Source organism: Protopterus annectens, chromosome 10.part0 (genome assembly GCF_019279795.1).
Source record: "Protopterus annectens isolate FY-2018-M chromosome 10.part0, PAN1.0, whole genome shotgun sequence".
NCBI lineage: Eukaryota > Metazoa > Chordata > Ceratodontiformes > Protopteridae > Protopterus > Protopterus annectens.
The window spans coordinates 2,968,705-2,983,445 of record NC_056744.1 but is presented as its reverse complement, the minus strand read 5'-3'; the positions used below and the strand labels follow the sequence as shown (position 1 = coordinate 2,983,445).

The window sequence follows — 14,741 nt, the reverse complement described above, 5'->3', positions numbered from 1 at the left end:
ACCTCTGCCAGGAGAGTTTGAGTTGCAAGCTCTTATGGCTGTAGAACCTTATATTATTTTTCATCAAGACAGGGTGTCTTTAAGGACTAATCCTACTTTCATGCCTAAGGTGGTTTCCAAAGTGGCTTTAAATCAAACTATTCATTTGCCAACTTTTTTCCCCACTCCTCAAAATAAAGGGGAAAGGATCTTGCATTCCTTGGACGTACACAGACAACTACGTTTTTACCTGGACAGAACCAAGGACATCAGGAAATCAAAGTAATTGTTTGTTTCTTATGCTTCAAGTTCCCAAGGTAAAGCCATTTCAAAACAGACTATTTCTAAATGGATTGCTCATGGAATCAGATTTTGCTGTTCACACCATGAAAAGCAAATCCCAGGGAGTAAAGGACTCACTCTACCAGAGCTGCTGCCACTTCAACTGCCTTCCTCAGGGGAGTTCCTACCAAAGACATTTTGGAAGCTGCAACTTGGAGTTCAGTGCATACTTTTTCCAAGCACTGCGATCTACCACTCTACTCCAAGTCTAGGCAGGCTTTGCTTCTGCAGTCTTGCAGGGCCTTATAGCCACCCCCTCTACTTTATGACCACCTCCCTTTCATTCTGCTTTGGGATTCTACCCTACAGTCATGACTGCAGCAGTGAAACACGATGAACATAGTACAGTTGTGTACACTTACCATAAATGTAGATGTTAGTGTCTTCACTGTTGCAGTATGGGTTTCCCTCCCTCCTGTCCCCCTCTTATTTTTTTTTTTTGTGTGGTTCCTTTTTTCACCCTTCTTCTGAGGTGTATTTGCAAAGGGTATGGGACCTTACTCATTTTGGAACTTCTGACATCTGGGGCAAGAAAAACTGGAGAAGATGGCATCGGCTGTCAGCTTTGTACTCCTGGCGCTCTGACGTCAGGGAGCATGGCTGAACAGCCGACGCCGGACCCAGACTTTGGGATTCTGGATGACCGGGGACTGCCTGCCGGCAGGGGAGAACCCAACAGTCATGACTGCAACAGTGAAGACACTCTAACATCTACATTTATGGTAAGTGTACACAACTGTACTTTCCCAGTAAACCTGACTGGTACTACAGAGTACCAGATTCTCACAAATACTTGTGCAGAAATCCTGCTGTAGACCCAGAGGTCATTACACAGGGACCTAAAGGAGCTAAGACTAGTTCTGTCAAGAATCCTCTTCCTTCTGACAAGGACTTCAGAGTTCTGGACAGATGGGGTAAAAAGTATACACCTCTGCAGTCTTCGCTGTTAGAGCACTCAGTTGTCAGTTACATATGTTAAAATATCAGAAACGCACTTTGGAACTATTAAAACAGAAGATAGCTACCTTTCCTGACTGTGCCAATTCAAACGATTTAGCAGATTTACTGTACTCAGCTAATCAAGTGGCCAGACACTCATTACAATGTGGATATGACGTCCTAGAAACCTCTAGCAGGGCATCTGTGACAGGATTTATTAGGAGACATGCTTGGCTGAAGGAACAACCTCTCTCTGATCATGTGAAGTCTAAACCTATTGATGCTCCCTTGGATAAGGAGCACTTGTTTGGGGAAAAAGCAGAAGAGGTGCTTAAAAAGTTCAACCTCCCAGATTCAGCAGGAACTTGTCCTCTAAGCACTGGGCCTTCCCTGCACCTAGCAGACAGGGCCAAGGTAAGCCCCTCAGTGACAGACCCTCCAGGCCCCTATCTCAGGGGCAGCAAGTAAGCAAACAATGGACGACTACTGTCTCTAAGGCAGGGAGTTTCTAAGCCAACCAAACCTCACCTAGACCTCAAATGTGTGTCAACGTTTTTATTGAAACCACAGTCTCATCATTTTACTGGATACGTAAAGTAAGGTTCTTCAGTCTTCTCTGAATGGCAGCCCCCTTTAGTTTCATAGATTAGTGCTAGGGTAACTGCTCTTGTGGATCATTTTAAGTCTGTCCAATCACCCCATATGAGAATCAAACCCTGCACCTTGTGTTTGTAAGGTAAACACCTTAACCATTATGCCAACCTCCCACTTTGTTGACTGCAGAGGTCTGACATTTGGCATTTCTCCGCTAGCTGCTGGCGTAGCCATGAAAGGACCCAAAGGTCATAGCTTTTGCAGCTTGGTTGATGGTACAGTGCAGGGTTCAGACTTGGCCCTGCAGTATATCATGTCTTTGATGTCCACCTTGGTTTATTTCTTTGCAGCTGTGGATTATGCCGTTTTTTGATGTCACTGGCTGGAGAGCTATCACACACTTAGACAACTTATGCAATCCCTGTTGTCTCTTCTCAGCATTCTGAAGCTGGGTCTTGGTCTAGCAATGGAAGTTTTCACTGTCAAGGTGGGCAGCTTGTCTTCTCTTACATAGTCTGGAAAATGTTTGCTTTAGGATAGTACTGCACCTCATTCAGTTGAATTTCGTGCAGTCGTCCTGGCCTTGAGAGAAAAAAGTTGATCATAGAGCTTGACAGCCAGTTCGATGTGTGATTCCTCACCAGGTAAAGGGACATATACAGTCTTAATTTCAGAGCAGAATGGAGGTGTTTGTCTAGAATTTGGTCAAAGATAAGAGGAGTCACCTTTTCACTAGTTCATATTTCAATTGAACTAACATGCTGGCAGAGTCACTTAGGATTTTAGAGCTGAATGTGGCTTGGACATGTGAATGGTGATGCTTTCCACAGTTTGACCTATTTGTCAGTATGAAGAATGTGGTTTCCTGGCTTCAGCTCACTACAGCAGGACAAAGGAGAGAGAGAGAAGATTGGATATATTCTTCATTGCATGGCAGGACTGACTAGTACATCTTTCCACCATTCATGTTAATTCCATGCCTTATCACATAATTCATACAAGCAAGACCAAAGATTATCCTTATTGCTCTTGTTGGCAGAAAAGGTGTACTTTTATGCAGTTGGATCTCTGGCATTGCATGTCAAACAATGAAAGTCCTATCCAGTACCTGCTTTACTTTCGGCATCCTTATCTGGTCATTGTTTACATTGGGTGTATAGAAGGTGGATGAAGCTGTGAGCAAGACTTATCCTTGATGACTGTACTTTACTGAGTGAAAAACAGTATTGCATTTCTGTAGATCAGTATACTTTGCCTCCACTTTAGTCATTGTGTGGGTACTGCTTTAATTCAGACACATTTGAGTTGGGTCTTAGTTGTTCCATTGGTCTAGGTGCAGGCATCACCTATTTGTGCTTACTGATTTTCTGAGGAGGGCAGGACTGCAGCTGTCAAACCAATTAAGGGTTTCCTTAAGAGTCTGAACACACTTGTTTCACAGATTATGCCAGAGACTAGCAGCAACAGTAGACTGTTACTGCACTCAAAGGTAAATGCATCTTTGACTTTTAGTCATTTTTTTTTGTCTCATAATAAAAGTGAAGATTTTAAATGCAGTTTTTTGCTTGAAATTACAGAAATGCATATATTTTTCTTTTTGGTAGTTTATCATCCTGAAGAAGTGATAGCTACAGTTTTTGTATTGAGTGCTAATTGTCCTGCAAACATTGCAGTTTTTCAGTTTTTAATGGTCATTCTTATGTGAAATTGACCCCACCAATGAAGTGCGATATGTTTGTATTACTTCCTATTATTTTTATATGCTTCAGCATAAAATTTGCAGGACAGAACAAGTCATTGTTCCACTTGTATGACGCACTGTATTAGTGAACAGTAGTGCAGGCAAGTTGTTGACCGTATATTTTATGTATTGATGTCATTCTACATAATGTCATATGTAATGATGTCATTTGACATAATGTCAGACGTACTTCTGCAGTAACATTTAAAATGATAGAAATGAATGCCATTTTTGGACACACCACGGATATGATTTAAAATTGTGCTGAGTTTATTAACCAGAATGTCAGCTATATGTTTGTTAAGCAAATTACAGTAAGTGGGCTATATGAAATACCTGGGTCAAGGCTCCAGAGAGTACCCCTTCATTACCAGGTTATAATTCATGCCACATCTTTCGGCCACCTAACCTGGACCAAAACACTAAAGGTGGAGGCGTGTCCATATTCATTAAGGATATCCACACCTCCAGGCTAGTTGCTCTGCGTAATGCATCCGAGATTATCCAAGTGCAACTAACTCTGGACAAGACCGCAATCCAAATTGTGACTTGCTACAGATCCCCCACCATGCCTCAAGATTCCCACTCCTCATTTCTTGATGCACAGGAAAATATTACAGTACAACCCAACATCCTAATAATGGGTAATTTCAACTACCCCACAATTAACTGAGAAAACTACTCGTGTACCAACTCTTTTGCTCAACGTCTTCTGGAATTTATAAATTCCAACACCTTGGATCAACTTTTCTCCTACCCCACCAGGGGCAGCAATATCCTAGACCTGGTCATTACCAACATGGGCGACCAGTGTTCCACACCAGAGGTCAATTCCTCATTGGTCAGATCCGACCACAAGCTAATCCGCCTAGGCATCCACATCCTGCCCCCAACCCCCATTAGGGAAACCACTGTAAAAAATTTCTCCAAAGCCAACTTCACACTTCTTAAGACAGAAGTGACAAACTTCTGAACACCCATGCAGATGGACAATAGAGGTACGACTGCTGTATCCTACCCAAATGCACTTTATAAGCACACAAGTGCATGGATCATGCTATCCCTAACAGAACCAAGATGCTATCCTTGAAAAAAAGGAAGCCAGTCTGGTGGTCCCCCGCCATAAACCAACTCTACAACAGACGAAAGAAACTGTTGCAAAAAAGCGTAAAATCCCATGACTTTTCAGCCTCAGTAAGAAGTTGAGATCCCTCGTAAAATTCTCCAAAGCTAGTGATGAAAACAAAATCGCCACGGATTCCAGAGACAACCACAAAGCATTCTATAGCTATGTCAAGAATCTCAATGGCAATACTCAGATCTACTCTGAGTTACAGCACAATGACACTAAATATACAGAACCGACTGATATTGCCTGCATCCTGGCAGATAGGTTCAGTGCTAACTTTACCCCCCCCCACTCCCTAAAGGGCCCATCTCTATACCAGAAGAATGCAGAGTTCCTGTAATCACGGCTACACAGGTAAAAAAAAAAAACTGTCTCCAAAGCCAAGAACACAGCATCCGTGGGACCTGACAACATCCCAGGCTGCGTTCTACATGAACTACAGAATGAACTGGCACCCCACCTAAGCACCATGTTAAGTCATAGCCTCACCTCAGGCTTTGTGCCCACTGAATGGCACATAGGGACGGTTATCGCAATCCACAAAGGGTGGCCACCACAGACCCTGAGAACTACCGCTCCATTAGCCTAACCAGCCTGGTCTGCAAGGCCATGGAACGTAACATCATGGAACTTATAAACAAAGACATTGGTAATCTCCAAACTCTGGGTCCCACCTAGTTCAGGTTTGTAAAAGGCAGATCATGTCTCCTAAACCTGATTGACTTCTTAAAAGCAGTCACCAAAGTAGTAGACGAGGGTAAGGTGGTCTACACAGCCTATCTAGATCTCGCCAAGGCTTTTGACACCATTCCCCACTCTGGAATTATAGATAAACTCACTAAACTAGGTATAAATCCTTATGTCACAAGAGGGGTTGCCGACTGGTTCACTGACCGAGCCCACACTGTTAAAGTAGCAGACTCCAAATCCGACTTCAGACCAGTGAAAAGTAGAGTACCACAGGGATCAGTCCTGGGTCCCCTCTCCTGTTTGGTATCTACTTTTCTGAAGTACCGGCTAACACTGAAGGTCTTTGGCTAACAAAGTTCGCAGATGACTGCAAGCTAGGAGCCATAATTGAAACTCATAATGAGGTATACATTCTACAAAAGGGTCTCACTGAGACAGATGCCTGGTGCCAAAGCCATGGCCTCAAGCTCAATGCCAAAAAGTGCATTGTCATCCCCTTTGGTAAAAACTTTGTACCCATGAGCTACCACATAGGTGGTAGTCTACCTAACACCGAAAGTGTGATAAGAGACCTTGAGACACAGGTGGACAGTAGTCTTTCCTTTGATAATCACATCGCCACAGTAGTCAGAAAATCCTTCTACGTGGCACACCTCATCACAAAAGATTTCTCATCCAAGAAAAAAGAGGTCATTGTTCCCCTCTACTCGTCACTCATTAGACCCATTATAGAGTACAACTCCTCTTTTGGTATGTACCTCACAAGACATCTACAACAACTAGAAAAGCTGCAGAAATACCTCACAAAGAGGATTACTTGCCTCAAATAGATGCCCTATGCAGACTGTCTCAAAAAAAACTCCAGCTTTACTCAGTCACATATCACCTACTCAGAGGCGATCTCTGCCTAACATACAAAGCTATGTCAAACCCAGAGCTGTTGGACATGCTTCACTTAAAGAAATTCCAATCACTCTGAGCTACACACTCTACGAACCTAAACCTTGTCACCACAATAAACAGAACATGCTGGACGGATAGATTCCTGTCCCAGAGACTTCCCATACTCTGGAACAAACTACCCATCTATATCAAGCAAAACTCCTCCTCAGCACTCTTCAAAAAAAAAAAAAAAAAATTCTTGATTGGATGAGAAATAGGAAATTCACCCTGGGGATCACCTCCATAGCTCTGCTCGACAGGGGCACAGGAAAATAATTTTCTTGGGTGGCAAAAGCCAGGGTACCTTTTTTGGCTAGGCTTATATAGGCCCTAGCTAGGGCTGATAGCCTAGTACCTACCTATAATTCTATGAACCTAGAAATCTGTGTGAAACTATTTGAAATTTTTATTAAAACGTGATGAAAAGTATCTCATTGTGCTTTATGGCATGCAGTTATTTTATGATTATGGATTAAGTTGTGTGGGTTTTGTTTCACTGTATCTTTGTGTAATGTTGGTCACTGCAGTTTTTATTTGCTTGCAAAGTGGGTTCAAGCATAAATGTAGTAATCTGGGGATAAAAAGACCCTTTGCTTGCAGAAATGTATGTATTTTAATTATGATGCAATGAGGAATAGGTTTGTATATAATCCTGAAGTAGTTTTGAAGTGAGAAGTAATGCGACTCACCTGTGGAAATCTGCTGTATTGGCAAATTTCAGACTATGCCAATCTGTCAGTAATTTTATGTGGAATCCTTTTCCCTTTACAGGATAAAGGAAGACATTTGCATTAAGGATGCTGTAAATTTGTAAAGAGGTCTACTTCTTTCTGCTTTTTCCCCGGTTAGGGGTCGCCACAGTGGATCACCTGCCTGCTCATGATTGGCAGTAGAGTTTTTACAGTGTCTAGTTGCAAGCCCGGCACCCAACCTTCCACAGAAGGCACACACGCACACGCACACACTTTAGAGTGTCCATTCCACCTGCTGCATGTCTTTGGGATGTGGGAGGAAACCGGAGCACCCGGAGGAAACCCACGCGACCACAGGGAGGACATGCAGACTCAGCACAGAAGGCACCCCAGCTGAGGATCGAACCGGAGAACCTCTTGCTGTGAGGTGACAATGCTGACCACTGCACCACCGTGGCTGCCCTGTAAATTTGTAAAGAAGTAACACTCATATATTCAAAAAATGGATTGTATCTTCGAATTGTAAAATGTCACAGATACTATTTGTCTTTGTACCTTCATACTCCGATGTGCCCATGGTAGGTACACCTGCTGTAATTTTAGAGAAATGTCATGTCTGCAGACGAAAGCCAGTCTTGATATTTTATGCAACGTATGACTTTTTGTCCTTTCTAAGTCAAACCCATGTTTATTTAACTGTGATTGAATAGTAGCAGGGTTCAGTCATTTTCATGCACAGACTATCTCCTTGCCCACAGTTTATGGTGATCTTGATCAAATTAAAAATGTCCAGAGTAATGTATTTCATCTCTATTCACTCAAACCCACCCAAGCCCTATCAGTCGCTGTTTAACTGTGACCAGTTGACATTAGGAGCTCAGTCACGTTTATCCACAGGCAACATCTGTACCCACCAAATGTAACACTTTTTTTGGGTGTACACCTCCGATTGTGTTAAGAGAAAAATGACCAGAGTACTGTATTCCAACTTGTTACTTGTGTGTGTGTGTGTGTGTGTGTGTGTGTGTGTGTGTGTGTGTGTGTGTGTATGTATGTGTATATATAAAATGTGTGTGTGTGTGGATATATATATATATATATATATATATATACATATATATATATATATATATATATACACACACACACACACACACACACACACACACACACACACAACACACTAGCCATGCCAAGTCAGATGAATGATTGCTTAACTGTGGTCAAGTGATAGCAGGATTAGCCAGTTCAATTCACAGGTTTAACGCATCCCTTCCAAAAGTAGCTAGTTTTTGAATATCCACACCTCACATTTTTTTGAGATAAAGCCAAAAAAAATTAGATGTTGCAGGGGGCTACAGAAACTGATTTCATTTTGCTTATAGGCACATACAGAAGACATCTAAGGTCCAGGAACTACCTTGGGCAAAATGTAGCCTTAGTCAAAAGAGTCCATGGTGACCCCACAATGCACCTCTCCCAGTACTGTTTCTGGTTTAACCCCTATCAAGGCCTGCCTATCCTGCCCAGCCTGATAACTGTCTTTTTCTTTTCATTTTTTTATCTTTTTCATCTTTTTTTCTCCATCCTTTTAACAGAGCCTATATGGCCAAGACTGGCACTGTAATAATTATGGAAGAAGATATTGAGTTAATCTTGTGGTTATGTGGAATTCTAGGCCCCCAAAAAACATGGTGTTCTAGATGCTCTTGGCACATTCTATTGCTGATTCCTAATCATTTGATCCAGAGATTGCCTGAATAGCTGTCATGAGTGGGGAAAGAAATTTATTTTTTCTTTAAACAAATAAGTTGAGCCTAAGTTTGTTGCTCAGAATTGACACAGTAGTAGTTTCCAGTAAACTAAGATGTATTCTTGGAAGGATACATAAATCATATATTGCTTTGTGTTATTTTTTGCTGTATTTGTTTTGATTTAGTAAACGTTTGTACTTGTATTGTAACATGCCAGTTCCATACTATACCACCTTTAGTTACTGCAGTGGAATGACTGGTTGCTAGTCAGGTTTTGATTCTTAAAGTTGTAAAATTAGTGTCCCTTGCATGATGTGAATCACTGAGTGGTAGTTAAGAACAGTTCACTGACATAGAAGCCATGTGTGATGAAAGGAGATACTGCCAGCACAGCTAGCTGGAATTTTGTAAATTGTCATTGGTGAATATCAGAATGATTTATATAAATGCTTGTGTTACAAATGTATTAGAACTGTATGTCGTGTATATCAAACTGCTTGTACAGACGTGTGTGTTGAAAAGGTATTTGTAGTGTGTTGTGTTTGAAATGTAACCACAGTATGACCTACAGGAGAACAGAAATTTACCTGCACTATTGTAACTGTTTAAATGTATATGCTTAACAGAGGAAACTGGAGGGTTAACCTCAGTCCAGCATCTTTACAAAAATATCTGAAATGAAATTACTTTATAGGCTACACAATAAAGAGGCATTCTCAAGCTCTCAATGCAGCCAGAGGCACAAAGTCTGTACTGGGAAGTTTTCTGTATTGTCCTTGGGAGTGAACGAATTGCTAATTTTGAAGCATGAAGGAATGTATTTGTTTTATGACTTCCAGGATATGCCAAAGATCTGAGCAGAAGCCCTTTTCTGTATATATTTACAGGTAGATGCTAAATGCTGCCAGTTTCTAGCAATGAGAGTTTTGGCCTGGGAACTAGAAATCATATGACCAGAAATGTCATTCTGCAAGCTATCCCAGCAGTAATATTTTAGATGTTAATTTGAGAAATTGCTTAGTGAGATGGAGCTTTCTGTATTCTGTCTTGGACCTGACAACAAGACCACCCATTCACCACACATCTGCCTTGTTCTAATGAAGTAAGTTTCTAGGGTACAGTTTAACTGTCTGATTCAGTCAGGAATGGAATGGGACCAGATGGTGTCCCCGGCTGTGTGCTACACGAGCTAAATGAGGAATTAAACCCGCACATAAGGCAGCTGTTTAATCTCAGCCTTACCACAGGATACGTGCCCAAGGAGTGGCGTACGGCAACTGTGATCCCACTCCACAAAGGCGGTGCCTCTACGGACCCTGGTAATTACCGCCCCATAAGCTTAACAAGTCTAGTCTGCAAAGCTATGGAGAGGATCATAATGGAGCTCATAAACAAAGATATAGGGGACTTGCAGACATTGGACCAGACCCAGTTTGGCTTCGTCAAGGGAAGATCATGCCTTTTGAACTTGGTCGACTTCTTCGAAACAGTCACCAAGGCCATTGATGAGGGAAAGGCAGTCCATACAGCCTACCTTGACCTTGCAAAGGCTTTCGACACAATACCCCACTCGGGTATTGTAGAAAAACTTACCAGCTTAAATGTAAACCCATATGTCACAAGATGGGTTGCAAACTGGCTTAAGGACAGAACCCACAGTAGAGTTGCTGGCGCTATGCCAGACTCCAAGCCGGTCGCAAGTGGTGTCCCACAGGGCTCGGTCCTTGGCCCCCTATTGTTCGGCATCTACTTCTCAGAAGTACAGGCCAACATGGGAGGACTTTTGCAGATGACTGCAAACTGGGCACCATAGTGGAAAGTGCATCGGACACGGATATCCTTCAGAAGGGACTCACGGAAACAGATAGCTGGTGCCAGAGCCATGGCCTGAAGTTAAACGCCAAAAAATGTATAGTCATACCCTTCGGGAAAAACAAGGTAACCCCAAGCTACCATATAGGTGGCAATCCACTAAGCACAGAAGAGGTTATCAGGGACCTGGGGACCCAGGTTGACAGTGGCCTTTCTTTTGGCACTCGCGTTGCTAAAGTGGTTAGAAAGACCTTCTACATTGCCCACCTGATCATGAAGGGATTCACATCCAGATCTAGTGAGGTCATTGTTCCCCTGTACTCTTCACTTATCAGACCAATGATAGAGTACAATGCCCCATTCGGGATGTATCTCACCCGACATCTGCAGCAATTGGAGAGACCCCAAAAGTTCCTCACCAAAAGGGTAAAGGGACTCCAAAATCTGTCATATGCTGCCAGATTGAAGAAACTCCAGCTCTATTCAGTCGCATACCGTCTGCTCAGAGGTGACATGTGCCTGACATACAAGGGCATGTCCAACCCGGAATTAATGAACTTGCTCCACCTCAAAAAATCCAAATCCACCAAAACCACTAGAGCAAGCGACTTAAACCTTAGCACGGATATAAATAGGACGTGCTGGAGGGATAGATTTATCACTCAGAGACTCCCTATGCTGTGGAATAAAATCCCGGTCCATGTGAGGCAGAGCACCTCGCTGGCTCTGTTCAAGAGAAATCTTGACCTGTGGATGGGAGATGGTAGGTTTACCCCGGGAATCATCTCTGTGTCATTGCTGGACAGAGGCACAACAAACTAATGGGCACAGTATTTTTTCATATAAGGGGTGGCGTAAGCCACAAAAATTTGGGCTAGGCTTATAAATGCCTTAGGGCAGATAGCCTAGTATAAACCTATGAACCTATGAATATAGTTTTTATTCTTTGTCAGCCTATACTGATAAGTTATTTTAAATATTTCCTGTGGTTTTGAACTCTGATGTCATTGTGAATATATGTTTAGTATTGACTTGTGCTTTTATTATTAAATATATTTAAACCTTTCATTGTGGCTGATCTGTGTAGAGATATTTAAGTTTTGAGAGTACTTGCATATTTATTTGTTGACACTGCTAATAGCCTTGCACAAGTAGGATTGGACAACCCTTATTAAGGGCCTTAAAGTGGTTGATAAGAAGTGACTGGTGGTAATGGAAACTACCTTATAGTCTGGGCAGAAGGGTGCATAGCTAGTAAACCTGTGTCAGCCTTTCCCTGTGTGTGTGTGTGTGTGTGTGTGTGTGTGTGTGTGTGTGTGTGTGTGTGTGTGTGTAAATCAAACCTCCAAAGAATGTTTGTGTTAGCTACTTTGGCAGGGACATGACGCATTGGTTGGACAGAGAATGGTGCTGGAGGTCTTCACGTGGTCACTCACCTATGATCTCAACTCTGTAGCTGTGCCAGTGGGGAGTCTTACTGGGGATCTGCAGGAAGAGGGAGAAACCAGCCCTAGACGGACTGTGGTCTCTGTGTGCTCTTAAGGAAGATTGCACTTGATGCAGAGAGTTGCAGCTGGAAATTGCATTTGTGTACCTGTTATCTTCTCCATGAACTTCCCCCCGCTGTTGCTAGTGGTGAGGATTGAGGCTTCTTGATTACTGGTTGGCAGTGGAGGGTCATCACACCAAGTACCACAGTTAATCTGGTCACCCTGTCAATGGAGGATTGACTTTGAAAGTGCTGGAGTGGCTAAAAGCCGGACATCCAGTCTTAAATTTATGATCTTCTGTGGACAGAAGAACTGCATTTATAACTCTCTGATGTAGCTCAGGGGTAAGGCAGTGTCAACCTTGTACGTTAGTATTATGCAGTACCAAGTAATCCGTATCATTTCAGATTTTAATGTTGACACAGTATGTGTATGCATACTTGTCATGAGGTACTTATGGGTAATATTCTGCATGAGTGGCCACGACCGTAATGAATCTTGTTCATTCCTCCTCCACTCAAAAAAAAAAAAAAAAAGACAAAAACTGATTCACAGCTAGTAATAGGCATTTTCTGTGAATTTAGGATGCTTCAGTTGCGAGTTCAGTCATACTAGGGGGGGGCTGCTGCCCATGTGTAACAGGAAATCCGTAATTGAATTGAGAAAGTGGTAAATGACCTTAAGAATGTGGCAGCTTTAAACCAGGATTATAAAAAAATGAATAAAGGTTTCTGATCTAGACAGCAAATTTGATATGCTGAAAATTGGGCAGAGTAGCAAGCCTGAATGATGGGGAACGCACGTTCCATAGATCACAGCAAATGTTTTTTTTTTCCTCTCCGTTGTTTTGGACATCCACACCAATTCTATTGGTTTTGGGGCAGAATGTGGTGAGGCGGTATACTCTGTTGCACAGTGTAATGATGAGACTTTTTGTTTTGCTGTTAATTTCTTAAAGTTTTTCATTTGAATATTGCAGTGAAAGGGTTTTAGATTATGCAGTAATTCTGCTTATTTTGACTACAGAAATTTATTGAATTTGAAGATCTGCAAGAGCAAGAAAAAAAGGATCTGCAGTCCCGGGTAGAAGGTTTGGAGTCACAAACTCGACAACTGGAACATAAAGCAAAAAACTATGCAGATCAGAGTGAGTACAGCGACAGACATGTGGGACTTTGTGATATGCTAATTATATCATGGGTTTCTCTGCTTTGGTGTTGAGTTCATAAAATTAGTTTGATATATGTAAAGTAAAACTTGTCAGAAGGCTGGTCTGCTTTGGTTTGACTCTGAGGATAGTGGTGTAGAAGTTTATCTGATCCTATTTCATCCAACATATCTGGTTTGGCACCAAAATGCTTGTCTCATCAATCCAGTTTTTTATAGTGATCCTTTCTGTGAGCTCCTTCAGAAAACCTTTCCTCTCAGAATTCCCCTGTGTGCTACCTATAGTAGCTGTGATCTTGTTTATCATCATCATAAATGTATCGATCTCCACACAGGAAGCCAAGTGCTACTTATTTACACTGTTCTCACTGCATTTAAGGCTGCTTCTGAAAACCAAGGATAAGTCTCCTACAAAACCATTGAGAAGGTGTCTTTCAGAAAATAAATTGTCGTATTTTTTTGCCACCAGATTACCTTCTCCTTGCTGTCTTAAGCCTGCCGGGTCAGGAGTGCTACTGAAGTCGATTAAGACCAAATGAAAAGGGCTTTCCTTAAGGTACCAATTAAGATGTGTGTCATCCCATCCACCTGTGTTTAAAGGGTGGATCAGGTTTGCCCACCTTCATCCTCACTCTTGCTTGTTCCTTCCCAGGTCATTATGGCAGCACTGGTGATTTGTGTGTGGAGACATCAGTTTGTACCTGCCTGTTTGTCAACAGCCCTACCTCTTTTCAGAATGAAGAGGTGCTGTTGGGCTTATCTGCCTCTTGGGTGATCCCTCTTGTTGACTGTCTTACAGATCTGGCTGCTAGGAGGGCATGTAAGGAACCAGATTCCATTGAAGCAGTACCTACAAAGCCTGGGGAGTCCCCCCCCCCCCCAGAGATGGTGAGCACTGATGCAAGATACCTCTGTTGTCCAGCTGTGTAATAAGGAGACTGGAGATCTGGACAGAGTGGAGAAACACACTGATGTCTTGTGTACTTTTGCCCTGATGGCATTTTATCATGCAGTGCATATGAATTGCTTTCAAAGAGTTTTAGCAGATTAAGCCTCTGACTCCTTGTGGAAGTCAGACTTTGAGTCAAGAAAATAGAGACTACAATTAGTATTGTATTAAATCTCACAAGCCTCTTCATGCAGCTGTTACATAATGTAGCTGATGGAGCAGCTAGGGTGTAGGGGGAAGCATCGCTTTAAGTTGTCATGCCTGCCTTCGTCTGTGTGGCTGCAGAGAATTAAATCCTTTTTCACTAGTACCATCTATATTGTTTCCACCCTTTTTGAACTTGTGGTAAAAGAAAGGTTAAAGGGGTGTGAACAAGAAAGTGAAATGCTGTTTACTGTAGGTGTCAGATCTGAGACCTCTAAAGATCCTTTAGGGAACCAGGAGGCCAAGTGTCTGTGGATTAGGAAACCCAGCATCAAACCTTTTTTGACTTTTCCTTGGACATGTGTGGCCCCTTCAGT

General features: G+C 42.3%; 1 protein-coding gene across 1 annotated transcript in view; it reads left to right on the top strand.

Moving 5' to 3' along the window:
* The window catches only part of SPAG9 (sperm associated antigen 9), a 2,484,778-nt gene that overhangs the window by 271,019 nt on the left and 2,199,018 nt on the right, over positions 1-14,741 (top strand). Inside the window, exon 2 of the mRNA XM_044084932.1 lies at positions 13,131-13,251. Coding sequence (XP_043940867.1) covers positions 13,131-13,251 — 121 coding nt within the window. The remainder of the gene's footprint in view (positions 1-13,130; positions 13,252-14,741) is intronic.